Here is a 24,471-nt window from a genome sequence, read left to right on the forward strand (position 1 = left end):
CTCTTCATCTTCGAACCTCAAATTCATGCTTGAGAAACAAACCTGACTACATTTTAAAGTGGTCCATACAAATGAGCTCAAGATTTTATTTTGGAAAACTCTCCTTCTAGTTGCAGTTACTACAACCCAAAAAAATTAAGAACTTTAAGCTCTTTCATGTAGACTCCTGCATCTGGTATTTTGCAGGGGCAGAGGTTCCTTGCAGACAACTCCCTTAGGTGGCTTTAGAAATAAACCGCAATCAACCTTTACATCTGCCAATGTTGTTTTTCTTCTTACATCAACAGAGAAGAGTATCATCTCCATTGCATGGTGATCCATCAGCAACTGAGATTTTATCTGCAGTCAGTCTGGTGGAGTAGAGGAAAAAGCCCTGACCACAGCTCTGGTTACATGGGTTTGATTAGTGGCTTAGGTGACAGCGTGGCAGGGGAGGATGGGCATGTCTGTCCTGGTCGGAGGGAGGTGACATTGGTGTCTCCTGTAATGATTCCTGTAGGAGGCTGGGGACATCATTAGGAGTAGGCGGCATAGTCCAATGAGGAGGCAAGGTGAGCCTGACTGAGCTGCCTTGGAGGCAGGGTGATACACTACAATGTCCACATTGGACAACTGCCCCTTAGACATAACCATGTTGTCATGGGGGGGGGGGGGTTGGGAGATCACACACACACAAAAAGAAAACAGGTGGAAGCAGAGATGGCTGAGGTCTCAGAACGCCCTTAGGATCCACTACCGGTCCTGGCATAATAGAGTAAGTCCAGGGGTAATAGAGATTAGCTGATAGACCTGGTGTGAACGTGGGGCACTGGGATGCAGGGCCAGTAACATGACAGTAAGGGGGACAAAAAATGGGTCTCTATCTGCATGGCACAAAACAGTAAAGGGCACATGATCAGTTGTTTGTTTTCTTCTGCATAGCAAAAATAGAGAAAAATGTCTAATTATCTTCTTTTTAGATGGCTTTCCTATTGTGCCTTGTTCATTTATACCACATATAACAAATCCCTTTCAACCAGACTGAAGGGTGACTCCACAAGGGCAGCAGCTATTTTCTCTCCCTTATTTAAAAATGTCTGTTGATATTATTTCTGCAACTGCTAACTTGTCTTGCTGCATATCTTTGCTATGCAGTGCAAATTAGATGCAGTATCTCTGTCAAGGTCTTCCTTCAAGGCCACCATGCTGTGTGGTACTCTGACTTGAAGTTCCCCAAAAATTTAGCTATCAGTGAAGTGGATGGACAGGATAGTATAAGATATGGTAGTTATGTATCTGCTATAATGCTGAATCTTGGGTATCTGTGCCCATCCTCTTAATTAACCCCCCAATTCATCTTCCCACCAAACTGTCACATCATCACTCCTGTCAGACCTTACTGATCTCCTGAGGCCTGTCTGTAAACTCTTCCATTTTTAAAGTTTTACCATGGTAAGTTAGGGAAACTGTTAGATGGGCAAACTTTATCTGAGGTAACTAGGGAATGGCACTGCACTGTGGACAGTAGGGGAGGAGCTGAATCTGTAGGAGAAAGCTTTTAGCTATTTTGGCACCTAGCATTGACCAGTAGATGGAGCTGGATAATCAAGATTCAGCGATTTGCTGCATTTAGTCAAGAAGTCCTCATTTGTTACAAGTTCAAAATTCAGATTCTAGCAGCATTTTCTGAATAGCAGAGTTGCCTAAATTCTGTAAAGTTATTAGCTTTATAAGGCAACTCATTATCAGGAAGTAACTGGCTAAGGCTTACAAGTGTGTGCATGTGTGTGTCTGATTGCAGACAGTTTCATTTTTATACTGTGCTGCGCATACACAGAGGAAATAATTACAATTTCTGTACACTTTTTATATTTTACATTTTTGATGCATCGTGACAGAAAAAAAATGTTACATTGCTGTGCACAATGTGTTTTCATAGTTTTCTGGTTTTATATAGAAGAACAATTACATGGGTTTGCAGACTTTTTCACAGTGTTTAACTGGTCAATATTGCTGGACTCCAGCATTTAATAGCATGGTACTGCTACAGAAAGTGTCTTGAAAGAGAGATTTTTGTTTAAGAAATGACCTCACTGTTTCATTAGGAATCTTTTTATTGTACCATTGTGCAGTGAAGGATAAGACAGGGACTGCCCATCTGTCTGTCAAGCTTTACACGTTATGATTTCATCACTGAGGGATCACAAAATCTATTTTACAAGTTCTGAGGTCATCACCAAGAAACAGTAAAGTGTGTTATACAAGCTTGTAAGCTGAAAAAAAACTGCAAGTTATCAATATATATTTTTTTCAGGTTCTGCTGTCATTAGTCTGGAAATGTGAGGTGAGTTTATTTTATTTTATTTTTAATTTGTTAACCGGGGTAGAGCACTGATCCCATTGGACCCATTTCAGACTCAGCGCAAGGAAAACACAATAGATAAATGCCATTATATACAGAATGAATGAATGACAAAATGCAATATATACATATATTATATACAAAGTGAATGCCATTGTTGGCTTGAGGGTATAAAGACACTAAATAAATGACATTATATACAGAGTGACTGAAAAAACACAATGTATACATGCATTATATATGGAGTGGCATCAGAGTTGGTATGCTGAAAGAATCACAATCAAAAACAGAGTCAGAGCAAGCTACATACACAGAAGAAGGGAATGAAGAGGTTAAGTTATATGACCAGAGTAATAGAAGTTGCATTTTCCTAGAGTCTTGAAACATGCTTTTATTTTTGATTGGAAAATGATGTAAGAAGAATGATCTTTAAGAAAAGAAGGGATGGATTCCCACCGTTTTGATCCAAGGACTGAGAAAGCATGATCTGTCCAGCAAAGCCTTGTTTGGAAGGTTTGGAGGAGGGACCATGAGTGGTTAAAATGCATAAGGTGGTATATTGGTGTGACTCTGAATAGTCTGGAAGTTAGTGGAGGGAAGGTGCAATTCTTGATAAGTTTAAATAATTGAGAGGTAAGTAGAAAGTCATCATGTTGTTTCACAGGTAGCTGGTTAGCTTTTTCGATGGTTTTGCTGATGAGTCTGGAAAATGGCATTTGAAATGGACTGAATTGTGGATGTATTTCCTTTAGAAGCTGCAGCAGTTAGTGGGAATTAATGAATTAGTTGTGAAACTGTATATCTATATTATGAAGTATGTCTTGATATGCCTAATGCTTTACTTCCATTGTTGAAATTACACGCATTTCTTGAACTAGTTGGTGAGGTTATATTAACATGTTTACACATGTCTACATTTATTTTTAAATATGTTTTCCAGGTCCTGGTGGCCCCCTGTTTGATGTTCATGGACAAATTCTACCCCATAGTATTCTGGGTACTCTTGAAGAATTTAAGCAAGAAGCTCTTGAACAAGGAAACATTCAGGTAAATTTTGTTTTGATGTTTATGTTAATATTCTTCTTCTTCTTCTTCTTTCGGCTTTTTCCCAGTTAGGGGTCGCCACAGCGGATCACCTTGTCCGCACATTGAATGGCAGTGGAGTTTTACAGTGTCGAGTTGCCAGCCCGGCGCCCAACCTTCCACAGAAGGCACACACTGTCCAATCCACCTGCAGCATGTCTTTGGGATGTGGGAGGAAACCCACGCGACCACAGGGAGGACATGCAGACTCCGCACAGAAGGCACCCCAGCCGAGGATCGAACCGGAGAACCTCTTGCTGTGAGGCAGCAATGCTAACCACTGCACCACCGTGGCCGCCCTGATGTTTATGTTAATATTAAACCTTATAAAAAATTTGCTTGCCTGTTAACAGTTAATTTGGAAAATGTTTTGCAATAAATTTGCTTCATTAGTTTTAACACTAAATGTGGAAAATTTGTATGTACATGTTTCCATTATCATTAAGCTACTTCTTTGATATTTCATTCTTATGAGGTGAAGTTTCAAAACTAAAGCCAGCAATTTGATAAGGTTAATTTCCATTTTAAATGTCCAAGTGTTTTTAGATAAACATTAAAAGTAGGTTTCAAAACTGAACACAAATAAAGAAACAAAAAGTAATTCATATGGTAAATAAACTTCAAATTCCAAATGATTTGCATGGATTTTCCTGAAAATTAAAAGAAGTATTGATCATCATATACATACATGTTTTAAACAGAAGTCAATTGGTAAATTAACATTTTTAATAAAAAAATGTATTAGCAATACAGGATTATTGGGTACTGAGAACTCTGATAAGGGTATGTAAGAAAAAAATAGTCAAATTGCCCACAGCTTCTATCTCTTTTTTGTCTGGCACTGCTGTGCGAAATAAAAAAAAAAGGCAATGCAGAGTGCAGACTCACTAAAATACACATTTATGTGAGGACAGTCCACATCAACAACCCCTTACTTATGTATATTAACTCCATGGTCACAAAACCACTACTGCAATAAAACACTCCTTACTAATATATAGTTGATTACAGCGTGATAAAAGTGTAGCTATTGACTACAAAGATTTAACAGACTCTGAATCATAAACCAACTGTTAAGTGAGTAGTCAACAAATTGCACTGCAGCCGTGTGTGTGTGTGTGTGTGTGTGTGTGTGTGTGTGTGTGTGTGTGTGTGTGTGTGTGTGTTACAGCATATTTTTTTTTTTTGTGTATGCTTTAGAAGGCCAAATGACAAAACAACTTTCTCATAGCACTACGTGGGGCGACATATTCAAAGTTAGGAACTTTGTTATGTCTATGTTTTTCAAACATGTGAATTACCTTTAAAATTATGTGTAGCAGAAATACAGTTTAGGTATATATGTCTGTATGTAGCTGTGGGGGAATGAAACAGTTTGATGGTACACACTATGTGGAATGGCACCATATTGTAATTTACAGTAATCTTCACTGGTTATTATGGATATTTTTTCATTACACAAAACATTGTAACATTTACTTAAGAAACATTTGTTTATGTACAGGTACATTAGAAAATAAGTGTGTAATACTTGATGAATTAAGCATCTGGAATCGGAAGCAATGCGACAGTTTATAGGTTCACAAGTGTGTACTAGGTACTAGGCTAATGACCACAAAGGACTTTTTGAGCCTATTCATGCATCCCAAATCTCTGACAAGTTCTGGTACCCTTGATAAGTGCAAGCGGGGGCTTGGATGATGAAACATCTACAAGTAGGGGCCTGGGAGACAAACCATTTACAGGCTGCCTGTGTCCTTTAGAGACATAGGTGCCAAACCAGGGATGAATTTCCTGTTCCCCATCCAGTTGTCCAAGTTGCACTTGAATTGGTTTAGGGAAGAACTCTGCATCAAGGATGGGGAGCCTTTTCCATAGACCCGGTAGTCTCTGGGATACGTACTTGTCTATCCCAGCAGTTCCTATTTATATCACAGGCAAGGTTTAAGTCTTTAGAACAGGTAATTCTGGTGCTTTGTTTTACATATATGCAGGAGGTCCATCAGAGTGGGGTCTGACAATGTCTTGTATGCCAGGCATAGATCTCACCTCAGCAGCCAGTAGGAGAGAGAATACAGGGATAGGGTCTTGAGGCAGTCTGCACAGAGCATGTTATTTACTCCCTGTATTTTTTAGTGAGGAAATTCTGTGAATGTTTCAGTTGTTGCTTGTCCCTGGTTAGGTATATAACAAAGGGGACATTGTACTTAATGATAGGTCCGATGTATGCCACATACAGTGGAACAATGACCTCCTTGGACCTAAATGCCATACCTTTGTATATAAGTTGCACAACATAGAATGATTTCCTTGCTACTGTAGACATGTCATGGTCAAAGGCTAGATTACTGTCTGTGTATGTCCCCAAGTCTCTGACTCTTGGGTCAACTCTTAGAGGTGTGTTGTCAATATGATAGTTACCAAGGGTGGATGACATCCCGAAGGCATTTCTTGGTATTTAGTTTTACTCTGTGGCTCTGACAATAGATTTTTTTTCTGTGTCAGCCCTTTCTAGAGAAAATTTGTATCGGCGGGGGTTCCATGAATGCTCCTAATTTGCAATCATCTGCAAATTTAGTCAGCCGGAGGCTGAATCAGTTCCAGGACTGATCCCTGAGGGACTCCACTTGTGACTGGCCTCTTTATAGAGATGGAGTCCCCAATTCTAATTTCCTTGGTCTTGTCATTGTAGTTTTGGGACAGTTGGGTACGTTCCCCTGTAGAAAGTGCAACTATTGTCAATATATATCTACTGATTCTGAGTTTATTCATCCTACCTTAGGCAGTTGTGTGAAACCAAATTGCTATGCAACTTGCAAGACAGCTGGTTTAATATATCTAGCTTCCTGCAATGAATGTCCTGCATTTTACATAGGACTTACAAAATGTAAACTCAAGCAGAGAATATACAACCACCTCTATGACATCAGGTGCAAAAATGAACTTAACGCACTAGCCAAGCATATCTCCGTGAATTTTGGCCATGCCTTTTCTTTTAGGGTTTTGCAGGTTGTACATCCAGGGAACAGAGGTGAAGATTATATGAATTACTTAGAAAGCAAAGAGCTAGAGTGGATTTTTAAACTAAAAGAACATCACTCGCCAGGACTTAATGCCTATGTCTCCATAAGGTCTTTTTTAGCTTCACGCAGATAATACATATATCTCATAGATTGTATAATGGTTTAGTGATGACCATTAGATATATGTAGCTACTTGGAGCTTTGAATTTTGTTATTTATACATCCATCCATATGTTTTATGTAGTTTTAATATATGCTCTATTATATAAGAGCATCAATAAGTAATAATCAATTTAGGGTCATTCTATATATTTAGATCTTGTATTTATATTTGAAATATATTCAATGTTTTTTAATAATAGTTTATCACTATGACATTGCTTATATTATAGATCATACTTTTGTCTTTTAAACAATGTATGTTAAGTTGTCAATCTCGCCTTCATTCTTGCTTGATGGGTTCGGAGCCGATCCTACTTGCTAAGCTCGAGAGTCACTTTTACCAGCTCGAGGCAGCCCCATATCCCATGATGCAAGATGAGGTCCTCCTTTACCAGCTCCTGGTAAGTGATTCTCTTTATTGATATTAAAGCCCCTTTTGTTAAAAACCTTTATTGTTAGTTATAAGTTAATTATTTAGATTTCCTGACAGAAAATCCCTGTCTCTTTTAATTTTTTAGTCAAACTTTACCCATCCCATCCCTCCCTGTTAGGGTGTGTGTGTGTGTTTGTTTTAGGAATACCTTTTGGTATTTTCTTTAATTTAATTTTTGACTGGTGTGTGTGTGTGTTTTGTGAAGCACCATGTCAAAGGAGAGGGTCTCAGGTTTTAAGAAGTGTGACTCGTGCTGTCAGAAGATGTCTCTGACAGACGGTCACACTTCTTGCCTGTATTGCCTGGGGCCTCTTCACCTGCAGGACTCCTGTGCTATTTGTCATTCCTTCAGCCAGAGAGTCCTGCAGGAAAGACAACAAGCTGATACTTAGGGGCCAAGCGGAGGGCTCTCCGCTAAGTCGGCTCCATCAAAATCAGCTAAATCTTCCAAGGCCCAGGCTTCTGTGTCTAAGCCTGCGGCCGATTCGTTCAGTCGAGATCGCTCGGCTGGAGCCGATTCTGGCTAAAAGCCCCGGCACCGATGGCTATCGGTGCATCGACCACTTCGTTCCGACCCCATGTGGCACATGCATCGGTGTCGGCTGTATCGGCTCTGGCTGGAGCCGATACAGGCTTCCTGTCGGACAGGATCTATAGTATCGGTTCGATGGCTCATTCCAGGAAGAGGTCTCCTTCCTTGAGCCGATTCACCTCTTCTTCGAACGGAGCCATCGGAGCCGATCTTCAAGGTCATCCAGACTGTCAGATCATGACCTAGAGAGAGTGGTCAGTAGATTACTTAAGTCACAGGTACTGGCCCAAATGTTACATAGTCCGTCTCAACAGACGTCTGTTGGTCCACACCCGTTATAGTTCCTCCTTCAACTCTACCCCAGAGCTTGGAGTTGGAGGGCTGGAGGACGGATACCCCTTCTGTTCCTTCAGCCTCTACTCTTATCTCCTCTTTGAGACCTTCCTTAGAGGGATTCGGTGGTCGGGCTTCCATGGTCTCCTCCGAGGGGTGAGTGGCATCGGACCCTTGTCCGAACGCCTCTTCCCTTGGAGCCTCGGCCTTGGTGAGCTCGGCTCCGACATCTGCCTCGGAGACTTCTGGTCCCTGGAGTTCCTAGCTCTTCGAACGGGTTCTCTCGGACCTGCCTGGGAGGGGAGCATTCGAGGTGATGAAGAGTGTGCTGGCCACTGGTATCAGTCAGCAGTCTGTTCCCGTAGCTCCTCCCTCTATAGTACCTGTTGACATCTCTGCCACTTCTCTTGCTACAGGACCCAGAGATCCTCCGCCTCAGGTTTCCCCATTGGGAATTTCCATTCTCCTGATGTTTCGGGAGATCCTCCTAGGAAGAGGACTTGTAAGAGGAAACATGTAGACTCCAGTCTGTCACTGGATACTGACTTTGATGAGTCAGAGGGATCCCTAGATCCCCTCTGAGGATGTCTCCTTCTCAGACATCCTAGAACTCCTTAAACAGAGGGAAACTGGCCCACCAACAATCCCTCTGAGGATGAGTCAGTATACCTAGAGGCGATCTCGGCCCTCCACCTCCTGTTATGCAGGTTATTGCAGCAGCTCCTGACTCTGTAGAGCCAGTCCCTAGGAGGCCTTCAAAATTTATCACTGCCCTGTGACAAGCAATTCCTCACCAAGGGTGTCCCGCTGATGCCATGGTGGTGGCTGCGCCACCAAAAGGAACTTGCAGATCCTTCCATCCTCCTAATAAGGACTCTAGGACCATGGATAGGTGGTAAGCGGATGTTTTCCTCAGCGACCTTTGCGCTGAATTTATGTCACTTCACCAGACTCCAGAGGGATATCCTTAAGGAGCTGGGTGAAGTAGTTCAGGATCCTACAGCTGCAGGGGCTCAAGAAAAAACCCTCAATTCCATTGCAAACTCCTCCATGCAATATCTTATGCTGCGGATGGCAGATGTGGCTCTTAGACGCCAAGCCTGGATGCGGCTATGTGATTTTGGATCCCTTTAAGGCCCTTCACAAATTCTCCCTTTGATGGGTCAGCTTTGTTTGGCCCTCAGGTGAAGGAAACCTTGACCAGGTGCTAACAGGACGGCAAGACTCTTTCTGCTGTTGGAGTCCGTTTTCCACCCCTTCTAGACCTTATCCCAAAGGACAGAAAGGTGGGAAAATGTGGTTCAGATTCACGTGGTCAGTTTACCCCTAGAGGCAGAGGGGTAACAACAACAGACGCCTCTAGAGGCAGAGGGAAACAGAGAGCCTCTCTCTGACAAGCCCTTTCAGCATCCCTGAGATGTTGCCCGGCTGTCCCTCCTTGGAGGCAGTCGGGAAGATTATCACTGTACCCAGAAGCCTGGCATTCCCTCACTCAAGACAGATGGGTACAGTCGATCATATCCAAGGGTTACATAATTCCTTTCGAGGAAAGTCCTTCCTTCAAATTCCCTTCCAGATGTACCACCCGGTCTAAGGGAAATTGCAGAGTTAGAAGTCTCAAAACTACTGCAAAAGAGCCATTCAGCCAGTTACAATAGACCATTCAGAGCCTGGAATCTACTCAAGGTTCTTTTGGACCCCAAAAGACGGGAGACTGGAGACCAATATTGATCTCAGCAGACTCAACAAGTCTGTCAGGAAGACAAGATTCGAATGGTCACTCTTCAGTTAATTCTGCCCTTCTTACAGAAGGACAACTGGATGTGCTCAATAGATCTTCAGGATCGCATCATCACATCAAATTCACAGACGCCCAGGAGATTTCTCCGCGGCTGGGGTCCAGTCATTTCCAGTTCAGAGCCCTGCCCTTTGGTCTCACTACAGCCCCCAGAGTGTTCACCAAATGCATGGCAGTGGTCACGGCTCACCTGAGACGCCAAGGATTCCAGGTGTTTCAGATCTCGACGACTGGCTCCTGTCAGCCACCACCAGGCATCAGCTTATACAAGCCAGGGATTACACAATAAACCTTTGTTCTCATTTGGGCATCTCAATCAACGAAAAGTCATCCTTATCGCCCTGCCAGTCTATTACCTTCATAGGCAAACTTAAACACTGTTCGGATGTCAGCTACCCTTACAGATCAAAGAGTTTCAGACATTCAGAGTCATGTCAGGATCATTCTGGCCAACAAGAAAGTACAGGCCAGAATGGTTCTAAAGGTATTAGGTCTCATGGCTGCGGCCATTACTCTTCTTCCCTGGCTCGATTCTACATGCGCCTTCTTCAGTGGATGCTGTTCACACAATGGTCATACCAGCAACTTCCAATGCGTCACCAGATTCTGGTGACACAGACATGCAAAGAGCATCTTGCTTGGTGGATCACATCTCCTCAGGTTCACCAAGGCAGGTACTTTGTACCCCCATCCCCGATAGCCACTGTCACCACGGATGCCTCCCTGATCGGGTGGGGGTCATTATCAGGGCAGGATGGTTCATGGACGCAGCCGCTCGAGTACCATCTGCACATAAATGTCCTGGAGATGAGAGCAGTGCTTTTAACGTTGCAAGCCCTCAACGACTTTCTTCCCGTAGGGACAATTGCAGTCCACACAGACAACATGTCTGTAGTTTGGTATATCAACAAACAGGGCGGAACCAAGTCTTGTGTCGAGAAGCGCTCAGACTATGGCAATGGGCGATCTCCTCTCATCGGTTTCTGGTAGCAACGCATATCCCTGGGAAAACCAACATTGTAGCGGACAGATTGAGCAGAGCTATTCTCATGCCTCACGAGTGGTCTCTCAAGCAATCTATAGCGGAAGAGATTTTTCTGGAATGGGGTCGTCCATGTTGCGATCTTTTTGCTACTCCCCAAAACAGCAAATGTCCAGACTTCTTCAGCCTCTTCTCTATCAGGCCATCCCCCAGAGACGCTCTGACCCAGGATTGGCCCCAGGGACTTCTTTATGCCTTCCTCCATTTCCTCTGATCCCTCAGGTTATCCAGAAAGCTACCGCTTTGAGAGCCAAATTGATTCTCATTGCCCCTTACTGGCCTCGACAAGTTTGGTTCCCTCCATCATCACCTTTTGGTGCAGCCGTGGCATCTGGACCCAGTGCCAGATCTTCTGATACACCAATCGGGTCAGCTGCACCGGTCAATCCCTTCTCTCAACCTCACAGCATGGTTGCTCCACTTCCTTCCTTAGCCAGGCTTCCTTTGATCTCTAACCCAGTTAGAGACATCATAGTAGCTTCGCTAAAATCCTCTACCAGGAGGATTTATACAAGCAAATGGAAACGCTTCTCTTATTGGGCTAAGGCCAAGAATATCGATCCTTTACTGCCCCTGTTCAGGCAGTCCTGGACTTCTTAGCAGAGATTTTTCATGCAGGCTCCTCTTCTTCCACAGTCAGAGTTCAATTGGCTGCTATTTCCAATTTTCATGTCGGGATAGCAGATCATAATATTATGTCCCATAGGCTCTGCAGGGCCTTCTTGAAAGGAATTTTCCTACTAAAACCTCCAATCAGGAATCCTCCTCCTCAGTGGGATCTAAATTTAGTGCTGACATCCTTGATTCTTCCCCTTCGAGCCAGCTGCTTCTTGTTCCCTGAAATATCTTTCTTGGAAAACTTTATTCCTAGTGGCTATTACATCGGCCAGGAGGGTGTCTGAACTTCATGCTCTTTCGGTTCGACCCCTATTTGGTTTTTCACAAAGACAGAGTATCTTTGAGAACTAACCCAACCTTTTTGCCTAAGGTCGCTTCAAAGAACAATTTGAATCAATCCATTGATCTCCTGTATTTTTCCTAACTATTCAGATAGAGCTGAACAAAAGCTACATTATCTTGATGTCCACCGTCAACTTAGATATTATTTGGACAGAACAAAAAATTTAGAAAATCTGATCAACTTTTTGTTTCCTATGCGGATAATAAAAAGGCCTTCCTGTTTCTAAAGTGACTTTGTCTAGATGGCTTTCTTCAGTCATCTCTGAAATTTATCTGCTCAGGGGAAAACAGCTGTGCTCAAAACCTAAAGCACATTCAACTAGGAGCTTAGCTACTTCTACAGCTTTTCAAGCTAGACTTCCTTTAGACACTATTTGTGCAGCGGCCACTTGGGCCACTCCTCACACTTTTGTTTCCCATTACAAATTGGACTTGGCCTCCAGGGACAGAGCCAGTTTTGGCTCTACAGTCCTCAAGAGTTTGTTCCATTGAGCCACTCAGCATAGAGGTGCTAGGACGGGTCCCATCAAGCAAGAATGAAGGCGAGATTGACAACTTATTAAGTTATGTACCTACCATAACGTTCCATGTTAGTTGTCTTCTCTCCTTCCCCTGGCCTGAACAGACCTTGTTATAAGAAACTGTTATGCTGAAGACCATTCAGACCTGGTCCTTCTTCCATCTGTAAGTTTTCTTTCTTCCTTTGGGAAGTATATTATGCTTGGTGCTATTGCCCTTTGTCATCAAACGAGATCTGGGTACTTGCATCATGGGATATGGGGCTGCCTTGAGCTGGTAAATGTGACTCTCGAGCTTAGCAAACCCATCAAGCAAGAAAGAAGGCGAGAGAAGATAACTAACATGGAACGTTATGGTAGGTACATAACTTCTTAGTTTTTAAAGAACTCTTGAATACATGAGTTTAATGAGTGTATGCTTTAATTTTTATACATACTATATGATGGCCTTAAATTTTTTAAGTCATTAATATTCTAATGAAATGGCTTACTAGAATGTTGCTTTATATTTAAAAGTTGGGAATTTTTAAACTTGAACAAGCTTTTTCTTCTTCCCCTTTTTTCTGTTGCATAGCTAGTTAATCAATTGCTGTGTTTAACTGGATTGAATAATTGATTTCATCTGGTTCAATTTGATGAGACTGAGTCACAGTACCAATGTATAAAATCTTTCAGTCCTTTTGTAATTCATGATCTGAAGAAGTGTATTTACAATACACGAAAGCGCTTGTCTCCATTAAAGTTTGTTATATTTTACTGCTTTTTGCCGTTTCTGTGGTGAGACTGAACGTGTTTTTGTATCTACTATTCCTGGCTTGTGACGAGCAGTCTCCGTTGGAAAGAGCAGTTTCTTTTGCTACACTTCCTTGGTCTTGTCTGTGAGCCAGCTGACTATCCACTGGGTGGCATAAGTGTTTATATCTAACTTCTTGAGTTTATCAACAATGCCCAAGTTGGGTATTGTGTCAAATGCCTTGGCTAAGTCAAGGTAGACATTGTGAATCATGTTGCTTTCATCCATTGCTTTGCTGACCTTCTCAAAGAAGTCCAACAGGTTGAGCAGTCATGGCCTGCCCTTGATGAAACCAAATTGGGTGGGTCTAGTGTCTGGAGCTTTGTTTATTTATTTATTTATTTATTTATTTTAGTTTGTTTACCAGGGTAGTACACTGATCAATATAGATCATTTGCAGGCACAGCCCAAGTGAAAAGATTCCCAAAAAAGAAAATAGAACAAATTCACAAACACAAAGTAATCACAGAAGGCAGATAATCCCGTAGACAATTGACACAATATGTAAATAATACTAGCAGAGTAGAAAATTAAATGCGAATTAATTTTAGTAGTAATATGAGAGGGAAGCAGCAGCTGAGAACAGGTGAGGAGGGAGTTAGGTGATGTGTCCAGTGGAAAAGCACTTGCAGTTAGATTTTTGATGAAGGTGTCTTTTCAGTTGAGCTCTGAAGATGGGGAAAGAGGAGACTTCTTTAAGGTGAAGAAGGAGGGGTTGCCAGTGTTTGGGTGCAAGAATGGAGAAGGAATGCTTGCTACAGTGCAGTTTAGTTTGGTGTGTCTGGAGTGAGAGTTAATTGGGAGAAATTACAGAAGTTGTAGGGGGTGGTTTTATTACAGTGTTTGGCTGCAAGAGGTGGAAGGGCACCTGGATGAAGTACTTTGAAAACAAGAGACCCTAGGAGCAGCTCAACTCTGTAGGAGACTGGTAGCCATTTGGCCTAATAGAGGGTGATGCAGCAGTGTTCCTGAGGGGAAGAATTGCAAATGAATTAACAGATTTGGTTTTCAATGGATTGTAGAGTGGATGAGGTTTTTTTTGCACATATTTAAGAAACACATGGGTACGCATGCATTAATAGAAAACAAACTATTACAAACATTTCTTTCATGCATTATACAATCAGAGGTGTTTAGTAGCCTAACCAAGCGGACCCCAAATTTACCAAAATGTGTTGAGTTTTTTGACCAGTCACTAGTTGGATTTCTCTCCAGAATCTTTTGGGTTTGGTTAAAAGTGTGGTTTGTTTGTTGTGGTATTGGTTATTTTTGTGTCTACAAATGGATTGCTTGGATAGGTTGCTTATGGAGAGGGGTTGCATTTCCAATTGTGCCATGCTTCATCCTGTAATTTGAGGAGGTGTTTGAGATTATTAGATTCCCAGTCATGTTTATGAGGTAGCTTTTGTAGTAAGGGAAGTAATTTGATTGATGTTGTCATTTGCATTCATTCCTCAACTGTTGGCTTCAGATCCAATCCTTGGATCCGTCTTGGGTGCTTCTTTCGGATTATATGTACTGAATCTTTCGAGTTCCTCACTTTACGCATAATACCCCAATCACCTAACATACCTCAGGTCTCATTTGCCTCCTTAGCATTTGAATGTGGTTGCTGAACTTTCAAGTGAACTTTAGCAGTTTTTGTGAGTTAACTACCAATCTGTATAATTCTAATAATTTTTGTATCTTTCACTCTTTTTCCTCCCTTTAACTCTAGTTATTTCTAAGATTTCCGTTGATGGGCCAACCATGTTCTGATCTCTTTGCAACTCCCCTCAACAACAAGTGCAGTAGGTTCTTTGCCTTGATACACCCCAGTAGGGGAGTCCCAGAGAGACACTCTAATTTATGCTTGGTGCTCTGGTCTCCCGTACGCTTACCCCATACTCCCCTCATTCCCAACTTTCTCTAGAAAACATCTTCTTATTGCACCTTATTGGCCTCAGCAGATCTGGTTTCCCTTCCTTTGGCCTCATCTTCTGCATCTGCCTTGGATTCTGGATCCAACTCCAGACCTACTGTCTCATCCAACACACATGACTCATCCAGGAATTTCACGCCTCAAGCTGACCACATGGTTTCTCCAGTTCTGTTGATTGCTAGACAGACCAGGCTCTCCTCCCCTGTCCAACACATTTTTTATCATCCCATAAAGCTTCTACCAAAAAAAATTAATTTTGGGGCAGATAAAAGGAATCTAGACCGCTGTTCAGCATCAATTTCTAAGGTTCTTGACTTTTTGGCTACAATTTTCTGTCAGAGTACCATTACCCATTATAACTGTCATATGGGAGTAAATAACTCTACCTTAGCCTCATTCAAGCTTTGCAAAGCCTTTCTCAGAGGAACATATTGTGAAGACTGCCAGCCTAGCCAGAGAGAAGTTTATAGATAATTCTATAATTTGTAAATGTCAATGTAAGACACAGGCTTGTTGTCTTAAATGGAAAAAAAAAAACTGTTGTTAGATGTGGAACTGAAAAAATGAAACAACAGTGCACTCTACTGACCAAAGTAAAGCATGTGGTGACCCTTTGATGTAGACAGTGGTGCCAAAGAGTCTAGATGAAGGAATTCTTGCTATTGTTTTAACCAAGAGTTAAATTGCTAGATTTAAACATGCAAATGTATTTTTATTGCTCTGCTTCATAACCAGCTGCAAGATAACAAAAGGAGATGTTAAGAATGTAAATGCAGTTTTTGTTAGCCTGTAGCAGTGAGACTGAAAGTGAGCCACAGCTGCTTATGGGTACTGATGGTCCCTTGGACAGAGTGACTGCAAAGGTAGAGGTGAGTAGGAGTACCCAGGCTGACAGTGAGGCACCACTGTCAGAGGATGCCAGACTTCCTGTGGAAGGGGAGCTGGGAAGGGTTACAAGGAGAGAGTTGAGACAGGCTCAGCTCTCAGACCCTACATTGCAAGGCCTGAGGCAGGTAGCTAGGAAGGCACGTGATTCTCAAGGAAAGGGTGAATCTTTATACTGGGACAAAGGGTTACTATACAGAGAGTGGACCCCTGAGGGAGGGCTAGAAGGTGAGAGAGTACAGCAGTTGGTAGTGCCTAGAGCCTACCATCTGGCGCTTCCAGCCATAGCCCATGATATTCCCTTTGCAGGTCATATGGGCATAAAACGTACAAAGAGGCGTATTATGCAGAACTTCTATTGGCCTGAAATTTCCAGAGATGTAACAGGGTACTGCAGAACCTGTGAGCAGTGCCAAAAGGTAGGCAAGGTAGGAGACAACGTGAGAGCTCCTTTGATGCCTTTGCCTGTGATTGAGGAGCCATTTCAGAGGGTAGCTATTGGATATTGTGGGTCCTCTGAGTACCCCAAGCTCCACAGAGAAAACGTATATCCTAGTAGTAGTGGGCTATGCTACACGATACCCTGAGGCAGTGACTTTGTCCTCCATTGAGGCAGAGAAGGTGGCAAATGCTTTGTTAGAGATTTTCAGAAGGGTAGGTTTCCCAAAAGAAATACTAATGGACAGAGGTGCCAATTTCATGTCAGACCTGCTGGCTTGTCTGTGGAAGTCCTGTGGGGTGAAGCACATGAAGACCACCCCCTACCATCCCCAGACTAATGGTCTTGTTGAGAGGTTAAACTCTACAATCAAGTCCATGCTACGGGCATTTGCAGATCAGTTTAAGAGGGAGTGGGACAAATATTTGCCCCATCTGTTTGCTTACAGAGAGGTTCCCCAGGAATCCACAGGGTTTTCACCATTTGAGTTGCTGTATGGGCATAGGGTGAGGGGACCTGTAGATTTAATTCGAGATGAGTGGGAAGGTGAGTCCGAGTCTCACAAGGAGTCTGTTGTGTCATACATCCTAAACCTTAGGACAAGGCTCAGGGAACTCATGGGCTTGGCTCAGGAGAACCTGACAGAAGCCCAACAACAGAAAAAGGTGTGGTATGACAGAAATACTCAAGCTAGAGAGTATGCTGTGGGGCAGCAGGTAATGGTTCTCATTCCTGTCAGACACAACAAGCTGCAAGCAGCTTGGGAGGGACTCTACAAGATGGTAAGAAAGGTAAATGATGTTAACTACATGGTGGAACTGCTAGGCAGAAGGCGGGGACACAAATTGTACCATGTTAATGTGAGGAATCCTTACCATGATAGGGAGGCCCTTGTGCAGAGCATTTGCAGTAGATTGCAGGAGGAGTCTGAGGGAGATTTGGGGACTGATCTCCTCAGTGAGGCTCGAGCTGACACCTCGGTGGCAGGGGTAGCAATGTCCCAGCAGCTATCTCCTACCCAGGCTCGAGAAATCCGAGCAGTGTTGCAGGAATTTGGGGACATGTTCACTGAGAAACCAGGGTGCACCCACCTGGGGCAGCACCAGGTGGATACAGGATCCCAAAGGTTTATTAGGCAGGCCCCTTATAGAGTGCCTGAGAGAGTCAAACAGACTCTGAGTGAGGAGGTACAGCAGATGTTGGAACTAGGGGTGATTCAAGAGTCCAACAGTCCCTGGGCCTCCTCAGTGGTGCTGGTGCCAAAGAAGGATGGCAGCACCAAGTTCTGTGTGGACTACAGGAAATTAAATAGTCAGACAGAGTCAGATGCTTACCCCATGCCTAGGACAGATGAAGCCCTAGAGCAGCTGGGTGGGGCTAAGTATCTTACAACCATTGATCTTACCAAGGGTTACTGGCAGATGCCCTTGACTCCCAGTGCTAACGAGAAGTCAGCCTTTGTGACTCCTTTTGGCTTGTATGAGTTCACAAAGATGCCTTTTGGGATGAATGCCCCAGCGACTTTCCAGAGGCTGATAGATCATATCCTAGCAGGAGCAGGAGGGTTTGCCCTTGCTTACCTAGATGATATTTCCATCTACAGCCATTCCTGGCCAGAGCACCTTCAGCATGTCAGGGAGGTGCTGGGCAGACTACAGAGGACAGGGTTGACCATTAAGCCGAGCAAATGTCAGGTGAGTATGGAAGAGGTCTCCTACCTAGGACATAGAGTGGGGAGTGGTAAGATAAGGCCAGAACCTGCCAAAGTGTAAGCCATTCAGGCATGGCCTACATCTGTTACTAAAAAGCAGATGAGGGCATTTTTAGGGACAGCAGGGTACTACAGAAAGTTCGTCCCCGGTTATAGTACCATAGCTGCTCCCCTCACAGACCTGACAAGGAAGAACAGGCCAGATAAGGTAGTGTGGACCCCAGCATGTGAGCAGGCATTCCAGATGCTTAAAGAAGCTTTGGGAGGACCCCCTGTGTTAGCCAGTCCAGATTACAGCAAAGAATTTGTTGTGCAGGTGGATGCTTCGAACCATGGGTTGGGCTGTACTCAGCCAGATTTCTTCAGAGGGGGAAGAGCACCCAGTGGTTTATCTCAGTTGTAGACTCCAACCCAGGGAGGAATGCTATGTAGCTGTAGAAAAGGAATGTCTAGCCATAGTGTGGGCAATGCAGAAACTTCAGCCTTATCTGTATGGAAGGAAATTCACTGTTATGACAGATCACAACCCCCTAACATGGTTAAACAGAGCCAGCCAGCAAAATGCCAAGTTGCTAAGGTGGAGCCTGGGGTTGCAAGCATATGATATGTCAGTGCAGCACCACAGTGGGGTTAGCAATGCCAATGCAGATGGGCTGTCAATACAGAGAATGGGGTATGTATCCTCAGATAGACCTGACACTTTCAAGCAGCGTTTCTCAAGGATCACTTGAAAAACTAGCTTGAGTTCTCTGGAGGGGTGGGGGGCTGGGGTGTGAAGGCTGCTAGCCTAGCCAGAGAGAATTTTATAGATAATTCTATCAATTGTAAATATCAATGTAAGACACAGGCTTGTTGTCTTAAATGGAAAAAAAATGCTGTTAGATGAAAGAAAATATAGGAAAATAGAAAGGGACACAAAGGAGTACAGTAATAATTCTCATTACCCCAAACCCAAAATTGTTGGGGGTAATAAGATTTACAACATTCGTCCACACAGGGAGGACAATGATGTTAGATATGACAACATAATAAATGAAGACTATTCTGAAAGTTTTAACATTCATGACCCTTTAGAGTTTCCTTCCCCCAGGAGGTCGAAAAGATTAAAGAAAATGGACCCGGTAAATTACAGGAACGGATATCAGAATTACAAGGGGCAAAAGACATACAGGAAATAACACCTACTGACGATATTGTGTTGAATGGTTTTATTTCTGGTTATAAAGGTTTTAATATTTTTAATTATACCTCAACCCCTATTACTAAAGGACACTTTGATTTATTTACAAAAGGTTTTACTTTTATTCCAAGAGTCAAAGCAAATGTTGCAAATTTATTAGTTGACCTGAAATTGTTTATTAGACAAAAAAAACTTTGAGATAATGTTTAATGGTAAGGAGAGAAGGATTACCCCTAACCATTTATCCAAAAAGAGTACGTTCAATCCACCTTTACACCCCCAGCTTAAAAACTTTGAATTAATGGTAGAAAAGGAGTTAAGGGAGCAACTTAAATATAATAAACTCTCCCCAAACATTACTAAGGAAGAATTTAATATTTTACATGCATCCAAGGAAGATAGAAATCTTAAGATTATGAAACCAGACAAGGGGGGAGGGGTTGTATTGATGGACCAGATTTTCTTATGAGGCAAAAATGTTTGAACTGCTTGGTGAGGAGCACACCTATGAGAGAGTTTCATTGAATGAAATCAATATAGCTTATAAGAAACTTTCCCTTTGCCTCAGTGATCTACTACTTGAGGGACTTATAGATTTAGAAACATACAATTTTTTGTCTGTAGAAAAACCGAATGTCCCCTCGATTTTTTGGTATACCAAAGGACTACAAGAACCTCACTGACCCTCCCCTTAGACCCATTGTATCTGCCGTGGGATCTGTTACTGCCCCTCTGGCGAAGTACTTGATTTTCATCTAAAACAGGTTGTAATGGACAACCCTAACATTTTAAAGGATTCTTGGGATTTTCTGAGACATACTGACAATACTAATCAGGCTAAAACACTGAGTTTTATCACCTTGGATGTAGTAGACCTATTTACTTGTATTCCACATGAAACAGATCTAGCTTGGTTCGAAGAATTTTTGGGTAGTAAGAAGATTATTTCTTTTAGTGTATTCCGTACATGTTTAGTGTTAATGGATTTAATACTAAAAAAACAATTTTATCTTCTTCTAGGGGGAGTATTATAGACATTTAAAAGGTGTGGCTATGGGTGCACATTGTGCACCCACATATACAAATATTATTTTATTATATTGGGAGAACAAATTTGTTTTTAATTCTGAGTTCAAACAATTTTGGAATTACTATGGGCATTTTTTGGATGATGTTTGCTTATTTTGGAACAGTACTGTTGAAAAAGTTTTAGATTTTCATCAATATATTTCTAACACCACAAAATTTCTCAAGTTCACATATAATGTGAATCATACAGAAATTATTTTTTTAGATGTGAATATACAGAGGGTAGGCAATGGTTTTAAATCCAAAATATATAGGAAACGAACCTTCTCTAATGCATATTTACATTACACTAGCTCCCATCCACCACATCAGAAAAGGACAATTGTTAAAGACCAGCTGGTACAAGCTAGTAGAATGACTTCAGAAGAAGATGATTTTAAACATGAATGTGAGTTTATTACTGATATGTTTAAGGCTAGGGATTACCCTAATGATTTATTATCAAAAGCAACTAGTGAGGTAGTTGTGGCTAGGCTGTCTAGGTTTGCACCTATTTTAGGTAAGACATCCTTTTCTTCAAATACAACAAACTCTAACACTGATGCTCAATTTGAGGGGAAAAGATACCAGTCAGCCCTAGTTACCACATTTGATGGTGAATGCAACCTGGTGAGGAACATTATAACCTGGTGAGGAACATTATTAGTAATGAATGGGATAAATTTGCTAGTTTGTCCGACTTGAATTTTATATTTGATCAACCTTTCAAATGTGTTTATAGAAAAGGACGAAGCATAAAGAACATTTTAGAGGGAGCCACTATTGGGTTTTACAGTAGTAACAAAAGAGGCACTCATAAATGTGGAACTGCCCCCATTGTGTTAAGATTAAGGAGGGTGACTCTATATTCTTGAAGTGTAGGAGTAAATATATTAACACAAAAGGTTATGCCAATTGCAATACCACTGGGGTGGAATATATTGCTTTATGTGTGATCTGTGACTCCTTCTATGTGGGTAAGACCGAAAGAAAATTGAAGCAAAGGATGTACAAATATGTTTATGACATTAAAAAGAAAAACAAAAAAATGCCTTGTATAAACATTTGCAAAAGTGTGACAAAGCTGATTTTCAATTTTTTGTAATAGAAGTTGTTCCTTTGGATCCTGGGGGAGGTCCATAGGAAACTCGTTTGGAATATAGGGAGCTATACTGGCAACTAATTTTGGATGCGAGTAACCCCCCAGGACTTAATGATATGTTAACTTTGAAACCAGTCTTAAAACTTAGATCTGCTAAGTTATAGCAACACTTGAAATAATAGCAATCCCTGTGACTATATATATTTTTTATATATTTTTACATAGTTTTATATTTTATTAAGCTACTGCGTTCATTTTATATCATTTTATATTTTATAGGTTATAAATTTTCTTGTTGTTAAAAGTTCTTTTTGAATAATTTGTATTTTAACACAGTTTGCTGCATAGACTATATATTTTTTTTTATTCCACTACATGGTGCTATATCCCCAGGTTTTTATAGTAGTTTTTTTAATATCCTTTTTAACAATAATTTTATACCTGGTTTTCTACGGTTTTACAAAACTATTTATTTATGTATTGACATGTCTTACAAGTTACTGAGGACAGTAGGTTCATTTCACATTTTACATTTGTGAATGTTTATATATATGTTATATACTGCATTTCACATAGAGAATTTGTAACTATGTAACACTGTTGGATTGATTCTCTTTCTTCATTGGATATTTTAAAATTGACAGGTGTGTGTGTGTGTGTGTGTGTGTGTGTGTGTGTGTGTGTGTGTGTGTGTGTGTGTGTGTGTGTGTTTGTATATACATATATATATATATATATATATATATATATATATATATATATATATATATATATATATATATATGATGTTGAAGGCATAATTGTTTCCAATCCAAACCATATTTTGCCTTCTATATCTCATAATGTTATCGAACCTGTTGTTCGTAAGAAAACTACTACTTGTAATAATAGTACTACATGTCCTACCCCTTTCCCTATTTCTAACATACAGAGGCAGGGCAGAAGCCACTCTATGAGCAGGGGGAGGCAGAAGAGAAAAGCTCCAGCAGGAGAGCTAAAGGGACCTAATTTGAAGAAAATGTGGGAGAAGGCAGGAACAACTTAGTTTGGAATCTCTCACATAGATCCCTGGATAAGTATGAATTGGAAGCAGTGAATAAAGGGCTATGTTAAGTTGTCATTCTCGCCTTCATTCTTGCTGGATTTTTACCGGCTTGAGGCAGCCCTATATCCCACAATACCATGCGCTAACTCCCCAGATCTCGTTTGCCGCTTCGCTGCGAGGTTGACTTTTTTACCGGCTCAGGTCAGTAAAAGAAATTTTCAACAAAGTTCTAGTTTTTGAGGTAGTTTTATTAGGTTTTTTTCCCTACTTTTGTTCCCTATCGATATTATTACTTAATAGTGTTTGTTTCGTAAGCCCTTCCCACCCCTGTAGTTAACTTTTATAATCAGGCCTACAGGCCTTAGTTTTTCTGTTTACTCACCCTTGTGTGTGTGTGTTGTTGTTCTAGTCAGCCCCCTCATCTCCCCCTTGTGTGTAAGTGAGTGAGTGTGTGTGCTGATTGAGTGACTGTCTTTAGGGCGATGTCCAAAGACGTTAAGGTCTCGGGATTCAAGAAGTGTGACTCGTGCTGTCAGAAATGTCTCTGACACACGGTCACACTTCTTGTGTCTATTGCTTGGGGCCTTTACTCCTGCAGGACTCTTGTTCCGTTTGTCACAGATTTTTTTAAACAAGTGACATTTTTATTAAACCATCACTTACTACATAGGCAATTATACTTTTGTTATAAATGAAAACAAACCACACCAACACAATCCTGTCTCAAGCATTTTACATTGTAAACCATACTGACACTCCCTGTTGCAAACATTATACATCACTTGTAATCTACCCAATCTTTCTCACTCAAACAATATGTGGCCCATTTAAGTCCTGACAACTTTTAGACCTTGTTCCTCCCTTGTTTGTATTGTTCCCACAATTCCCATTTTTTTCTTATATAGTTTGCTCCTGCCCTTTTCTAAAGATCTCATTTCCACTTGTTTTATTTATGTTACTATATTCACTACTTCCAGTAGAGTTGGTTTAAATTTTGATTTTTGGCTGCCGCCATTATTAGACATAACAATGCCTCCCCTTAGTCTAGCAAGGAAAGCATCATAAAATCCCAGCAACTTTTCTAAACTCATGCATATTATTCAAATACTCCCTTATCTTCCCCTTAGTGCTCAGCAATTGCTCTACTTCATAATCTACAAGATTCCCCAACACCTACTTTAGTTTAACCTTTGATAAGCCCTCTAAATAATTCCTGTTATACTTTCCATATAATTTTCTCTCTTATTTCCATCGCATTTTTAATTTCCGTTTTCATTTTATCCTACTCCATAGTTGTAATTAATTGTATGTCTTCCATAATAATGATTGAATCATGTTCTCTACTCATTTCTTATACTCCTCTCTTTTTAACAAATAAGTAGGAAAGTGCCAGTGTCTCATTTTTTTAAATTAGGCATTAACACTGGATAAAATTTGACACACATATATGTACATATATATATATATATATATATATATATATATATATATATATATATATATATATATATATACACACAAATACATTGTTCAAAATTTATGGTAATTTTAATAGCATAATCCAAATGCCTTAAACAAAAAATACTAAAATAGATTTTACAGGTAGTGTTTCCTGTTTACCCAGTTTGTGTCTAATAGATTTTCCAAACTCTGTTCAATTCTGATCCTCCCTTTATAGCATTTGATGTAACTTCATTCCCAAGACTATACCATATCTGAGTTACTAGTACCATTTTCGCCATGCTGCTTCTTTTGTGGAGTGCATTCTCTTTCCTAGGTGTTCTAATTTTTTCATCAGGATTTTGACTATTTCTGTACTAAGAATATTAAAAGTTTTTCAGTTTTTGGTCATTTCCTTTTTTTTTTTTTTTTTTTCGCAGTGGTATGACCAAAACCATCAATTTCTTTTGGGGAAGGGTCATATGTATTCCCTAGACGTATTCTAATAAGAAGAGGTGCTTATTCATTGGGGGACCTGGGAGAATACTTGCTTTACTAATTCTTGAAAATTTTCTCTAAAACTTTTCACCTTCTCATACGAGTAAATTGTATGTCTCCAGTTTCCAGGAATTTACTGGCTATATCTCCAAAAGTCTTTCAGT

At 41.1% G+C, this 24,471-nt stretch overlaps 1 protein-coding gene across 1 annotated transcript in view; it reads left to right on the plus strand.

Moving 5' to 3' along the window:
* The window catches only part of LOC122817266 (MYCBP associated protein), a 2,683,797-nt gene that overhangs the window by 694,251 nt on the left and 1,965,075 nt on the right, over nucleotides 1-24,471 (plus strand). The window contains exon 4 of the mRNA XM_044090481.1: nucleotides 3,282-3,388. Coding sequence (XP_043946416.1) covers nucleotides 3,282-3,388 — 107 coding nt within the window. The remainder of the gene's footprint in view (nucleotides 1-3,281; nucleotides 3,389-24,471) is intronic.

Source organism: Protopterus annectens, chromosome 12.part0, assembly GCF_019279795.1.
Source record: "Protopterus annectens isolate FY-2018-M chromosome 12.part0, PAN1.0, whole genome shotgun sequence".
NCBI lineage: Eukaryota > Metazoa > Chordata > Ceratodontiformes > Protopteridae > Protopterus > Protopterus annectens.